The following is a 5,785-nucleotide window of genomic DNA, read 5'->3' on the forward strand; positions in this document are numbered from 1 at the left end:
TATAATATATATATATATATATATATATATTATGTATAGATACACATATTTTGCGGTTTTCAAAAAATTGCCATATCTAGCATCCATGTATCTGTATCACCGTGTCCCCGCCTTTATATTGGTGCTCCATAGCATGTAACCCGTTTGTGCACTGAAGGAACACAGTGAACGATCTCCTTTTACTCGCGTGTTACCTAGTCCCGCTTTAAGATTTGGATATAAGATGTAACGGTTACCGGGTGAATTGTTGCTAAATCCTTCATATCTGACCGTCCCCGAGAGTTATGATTTTCAATAAAAAATATACTTCCTTTTTAAAAAGCCTTTAAATCAATAAAGAAGTATTTGAATTAGGGAGAGGTGAGGGAGGTTGAGGGAGGTCCCATTTTCGGCCATCAGTTTGAGTTCCGTGGTCAAGTTCGTGTTCCAAATCGAGGGTGGCGCTCACAGCTTTGCTCTCCTCCTCTTCCTCTTTCCATCCGACAGTGAGCTTGAAAAAACTTGAAAGCTTTGTCTGGTGCGAGACCAGTAGCAGCGTAAGCATCAGGCACCCATGCACGGCTTAAGTTTCACCGTCCGCCGTGTTAAAAAAAATAGTTTCACCATCTGCCTAGCCTAGCACTGACGCACGCATCTCGCCCTCATCTCTCATGGCACCCCAGCAGCAACTCCTCCTCCTCCTGCTTCTCCTGGCCACGCCGTTGCCGCGGCCGGCCGCCGCCGACGATGGGGCCGCCGGGCAACCGCCGCTGGTGCATCCGTTCTTCTACTACTCTCCTCCGCCGCCGTTCGCACCTCCTCTCACCGGCCCGCCGCCGACGCCGACGCCGTGCAACTGCGCGCAGATGCCGCCGCCCACGGCTGCTTGCAACTGTGGGAGGATGCCGCCGCCTGGGATCGACCGCCGCAGCCCGCCGGCCGGGCGCCACGGGCTCCATTCCGGGTCCCACGCACAGACCGGAGTGCAGCTCCACCCCCGGATGCTCTGCGCTGTCGCCGCCGCGCTCCTTCTACGGTGGCGCTAGTCACTCGCCGCTGTGCCACTCAGATCTGTACGTGTGTGCTACTGTGCTATGCCATTACTGCTTGCATGCTTACCCGGGACAGGGGAATTTCATCAATTTTCTGCGAGTTTATTTCAAACAAGTTCTTGCAGTGCACCTAGAAATTCCGGTGGGCTCGATTAATCTCTCTGGCCATATGTATGGATTCGGTTGTTGCAATCCGTATTAGATGGAAGTTGATGACTGGAGAGGGTGTTGATGGCATGCATGATCTGTATCAACTTTGTGTTTGTATAAAAGGTGGCCTGCATTTACTTCTCATGCAAATGCACGGTTACAACAAATTGTTTGCCTATTTTCCGTTTGTATGAAGAACACCACTGGACCACCCGGCCGCGACGGCGTCGTGTCGGCGGATGGATCCGCGCGAGACGCTTGGCGGAAGCTTGGGACTTGCTCTGGTTGTTACTTTACTGCTGTATATCAGATTATCAGTATCGATGTGTTCTTGATGTGTCTGTATAATGTACTGTTAAGAGTTAAAAGACTACCAGTTAAGACTGTAATTCATGTTAAATCTTCGCCGAAGGTGGTGGAATTAAGCAGAGGTGTACTGGCCTTTTCTTTCTAAACCGTGACACAGTGTGCCTTGCCGAGTGAATGAATGAAATATCTGATTCAGGCCAGGCACTGCTTGAACGTGCGGCTCCCATCGGTCCATCTCGTATCGATAAGGTGTCTACAGGGAAGCGGCTAAAAGCTGCTCTCCTCCTCCTCCCCCTCCTCCCTTCTCCACCTCACCGACTACCACCCATGGCTCAGCTCATCCCTCTCTCCTCCGCTGCACCCAGCTTCCGTCTCGCCGCGAAGCCAGGTAGCCATACTCAGTCGCCTCTCCCTCTCTCTTTCTCTGATTCTCGCTTGCCGGAGCAGATTATTGGGCAAAAAAGTATTTTATCCGCGTGCTGGAAATTGGCGTAGCGTCGTAAAACCTGGTGCCTTCTTGAGCTAGCTTCCTCTCCCTGACTAGCTTTGCAATCCTCTCCGTGCAGGCAATGGCGTCCCCCGCTTGTCCGTGACGTCCACCCGCTCCGCTGCTCGTGGTAACAATTCAAGCTAGATCCTCCATTATTCTCTTCAGCATTTTTTGGTTCCCCTTTAGTTTATGAGCAATTCTCACACGGCCGTCCTAAAGTGTGTAGCAATTTTCACCAATTCATGTCGCCCAGAATTGGCGTTTTTGTCAAATTTCCGCATGCTATTTACCTGTACTTGGTAGTGAGCAGGAGGAGCGTGAGGCTCAAGTCCCTGAGCATCAGGTGCGAGCAGGGATCGAAGAGCGGCCCGGGGCTGGACGTGTGGCTCAGCCGCGGCGCCATGATCGGCTTCATCGGGGCGGTCGGGGTTGAGCTCACCACCGGCAAAGGCGTGCTTCAGGTTCAGCAGCTAGCGTGCCAGCTCTCTTTCCCTGTGTGATGGTCGAACAATGGAAGCGTGACGAGCGTTGCTTTTGCTTCTCTGCAGAACGTAGGGCTGATGGCGCCGCTGCCGGCGTTGGCGCTGGGGCTCACCGGAGTGGTTGGGGTCGTCACAGCGTTTATCATCTTCCAGTCTGGATCGTCGGACTGATCAATCACTCTATGTTAATTTTTGCTGATATGAGAAAGGAAAAAAATATATCTCAAGTTGTCTTTCTTGCTTCCCAAAGGAGTCTATGAATTACTCCCGTTCCGTCGCGAGATTTGCATATTTTGTTCCACGTATTATAGCAAAAGTGCCCAAGTGCCCGTATGTTGCAACGGATGAAAAACAAAACGGCACAAAATTTAGTCTCTAACTTATCCAACCAAATTTTACCATCTGCCATCAGTTTTACAAATCATGTCAATAAGAGCAACTCCAACCGAGCGACCCATTTCGTTCGGTCACGTCCGTTTGGGTCGGCGCGGAAACAAAAATCGGTCCAACGTGCCGACCCAAACGGACATGCGTCCGCCTGTCGACCCATTTTTGTGCCGGATTTGCGTCGGCGCGGACACGAGACGGACGCTCGCGCGCTCGCCATCTCCTCCCCCGGGCCCGCTTGTCGGTGACAGCCTCCGCCATTTCCCCCAAAAACCTTCCCGCCCGCGCGCTCCCGCCCCACCCCTGCCTTGGACGATGACCTCGATGCCGCCGCCGGCCTCGCCTCCCTCCCCTCGTCCGGCATGAAGACCGACCCCTCCGGCAAAGGCAAGCGCAAGACCGCCGCCGCGCCCAAGCCAAAGAAGATGCTGACGCGCGAACAACGCGCAAGGGAGTCGGCCAAGAGGAAGGGCCACATGGACGCGGCGGGCGTGAGGGATGAAGCCATCGTGGCGTCCGCCGTCGTCGCCGCCGCGCAACAGGAGGTCACCAACGCCCGCGTCGCGGCGGCAACGAGGGAGGCGCTCTGTATGCTAGGGTTAAAGCCTAACCAGCACGACCTCGTCAACGTCGCCGTGGCCGCGGCCAGCACTGGCTCATCCGCATTTCTTCGGATGGTGCTGTCCGACTCGCGCCGCGCGTTGGCTTGCACCCCGATGACCGGCTTCTACGTCTACCCGCAGGCCTCCTGCCTCTCCAGGGAGTGCTCGCCAGAGGTGAGCGTGGTGGCGCCTTCCACGTCCGTGCCCCCGCCCGCGCCCATCGACCTCAACGCCACAACGGTGGTCGGTGGCTCGTCATCCGGAGGCGCGAGGAAACGCGCGCGGGAGATGCCAGCCGATGTGCTGTCGGGCGCACGCAACCTGTTCGACGGAATGCCGGCCGCCGGCGACGAGGACTACATGCAGAACTTGATCTTTGAGGGTGGTGCGCCGGCCGATGGCTACGATCCCAACGAGACACAAAGTCAGGACGGCCGAGGGGCGTTCACGCCGTTCACCTTTGATCCAGATCAGGCAGCCTTCATGCGTGATCAGGTCGGCATGGACCTGGACGGCTTCCCACTCGACCATGAGTTTTCGGACGACTACGGGCAAGAGGAAGAGGATGAGTGCGACATTGAAGGGGAGCCTTTGTTCGAGGACGAGCTCGCCAACCAAGCCGCCTGGGCGAAGCAGCCGAAGCGCAAGAGCAAGTGGACCAAGGCATACACGGCGGCCAAGGACAAGCTTCTTTGCGAGTGTTGGAGAGACATTGGGCAAGACCACAAGACGGGCGCCGATCAAATTCATTGAACATTTTGGATTCATGTCCACCATGAGTTTTATAAGCGTAAGAAGTTTTCGCCGTACCAAATCGTAAGCACGCGCGGGTGGGTGTCCATTTTTAAGCGATGGAGGGTGATCCAACAAGAGTGCAACAAGTTTTGTGCCACTCTTGAGAGGGTCAAGGCCCGTCCCGTGAGCGGCATCGGCATGCAAGACATGGTATTCTAGCAAGCTGCCCTCTTTTGTGTCATCAAGTTTATGCTTGCGTGTTCATTTGCATACCATTTGCCAATATGCTTGCATGAAATACATTTGTAGGAATTTCAAGCTTTCGAGGCATTCAAGGTCCAACACAATGGCAAGTTCTTCAACCTCTCCCATTGCTTTAGGGTCATCAAAGATGAGTAGAACTTCAAGGCGCAATATGTCTCCCTCAAGTCGCGTGGGGGAAGAAAGCCGTGGAGGAGGTTGGGGACAGCGAGAACGCACGGCCGCGGGGGAAGACCAACTCCGAGAAGGTGGACAAGCGGGATGCGACGTCGAACACCTTGATCGCAAGCGTGGAGGGCATGATGAGCAATAAGGACTCAAGGGAGGAGGAGCACCGGCGTTACTGAAAAGTGCATTATATCGACTAGATGGGGGTGAATAGGCGATTTTTACAATTTCATCAATGAGGAAATTCCAAGTAAGGAATGTCCTCGGTCATGAACTGACTGCAACACAAAGAGTACAAAGTCAGAAGTGCAAAAACGTCTACATCAAAGTACTCAGCGTGATTTCAAAGAATCGGTTTGCACAGGTCACAAGTGCAGGATAAGAAGGTGAAGAATTTGAGGTGAGGAATTCAGAGATAGCTTTTAGTCAAATTCCTCACACAGTACAGATGAAAGTATTCAACATGCAATTATTGAAATGAGAGTGTTGAGGAAATAGAACCAGTAGCTCGATGAAGACAGTTGTTGATGACTCAGTTCCAACAGCTGTGACAGTTGTACGTCTGGTTTGGAGCGGCTTGGTATTGAAACCAAAGGACACACAGTCCCTACTGTATTCTCCTTGAGCTAAGGACACACAGTCCTCGCCCAACACTCATGGTAAGTCTTCAGGGCAGACTTCCAAACCCTCACAAACTCGGTCACCCGACGATCCACAATTGACTACTGGATGCTCTAGACCATGACGCCTAGCAGTGTGGAGGATGCATAGTCCTCATAGGTAACAAGCGTCGATTCCACACAGGAATAACTTCTTCAGCGATGCTCAATCACTTGGGTTTTGGTTTGGGTTTGGGTGTTTGGGGTATTTCCTTGCTTGATGATTTTCTCTGAAAGACCATGAGGAATTTGGGTTGCTCTATATGACAAGTGTCAGTTTCTATCGGAGCAGCCAACCAGCTAGTGGTTGTGTGGGGGGGCTATTTATAGCCTGGAAGCACCCCAACATGATTTAACATAAATGCCCTTTAATAATATGACCGTTGGGTGGATAAGATCTGGGACGCGTGGCGCGGCAATGGTCGGAACTTTCAACTGTGAAAGTCCTCATGTCTCTCATGTTCCTCACTTTGAGGATTTGGTAGATGTAGGTTCCAGTTGAGCATCATGA

At 52.9% G+C, this 5,785-nt stretch overlaps 2 protein-coding genes across 3 annotated transcripts; both read left to right on the forward strand.

Moving 5' to 3' along the window:
- The first annotated feature begins 508 nt into the window (after positions 1-508).
- Positions 509-2,698, forward strand: LOC123410620. Of its 2 annotated transcripts, none has more exons than XM_045103563.1 (4): positions 509-1,878; positions 2,057-2,107; positions 2,284-2,441; positions 2,529-2,698. In XM_045103563.1, exons 1-4 carry the CDS (start codon positions 1,665-1,667, stop codon positions 2,631-2,633), a joined length of 528 nt encoding a protein of 175 aa, XP_044959498.1. In that variant the 5' UTR covers positions 509-1,664; the 3' UTR covers positions 2,634-2,698. The 2 variants fall into 2 exon arrangements, with proteins under 2 accessions (XP_044959498.1, XP_044959497.1); XM_045103562.1 differs by having other exon boundaries at positions 520-1,052; positions 2,291-2,441.
- Positions 2,699-3,565: 867 nt separating this feature from the next.
- On the forward strand, positions 3,566-4,204 carry LOC123409293. Its single transcript, XM_045102232.1, has one exon. It carries the CDS (start codon positions 3,566-3,568, stop codon positions 4,202-4,204), a length of 639 nt encoding a protein of 212 aa, XP_044958167.1.
- Positions 4,205-5,785: the final 1,581 nt, after the last annotated feature.

Source organism: Hordeum vulgare, chromosome 7H (assembly GCF_904849725.1).
Source record: "Hordeum vulgare subsp. vulgare chromosome 7H, MorexV3_pseudomolecules_assembly, whole genome shotgun sequence".
NCBI lineage: Eukaryota > Viridiplantae > Streptophyta > Magnoliopsida > Poales > Poaceae > Hordeum > Hordeum vulgare.

What these genes read in the sequence shown, in the direction of transcription:
- LOC123410620 (XM_045103562.1), top strand. Translation starts at nt 727, where the DNA reads ATGGGGCCGCCGGGCAACCGCCGCTGGTGCATCCGTTCTTCTACTACT. An exon ending in CCGCTGTGCCACTCAGATCT is followed by an intron (nt 1,053 to 2,056) that starts GTACGTGTGTGC and finishes CTCTCCGTGCAG; the next exon opens with GCAATGGCGTCCCCCGCTTG. An exon ending in CACCCGCTCCGCTGCTCGTG is followed by an intron (nt 2,108 to 2,290) that starts GTAACAATTCAA and finishes GGTAGTGAGCAG; the next exon opens with GAGGAGCGTGAGGCTCAAGT.
- LOC123409293 (XM_045102232.1), top strand. Translation starts at nt 3,566, where the DNA reads ATGACCGGCTTCTACGTCTACCCGCAGGCCTCCTGCCTCTCCAGGGAG.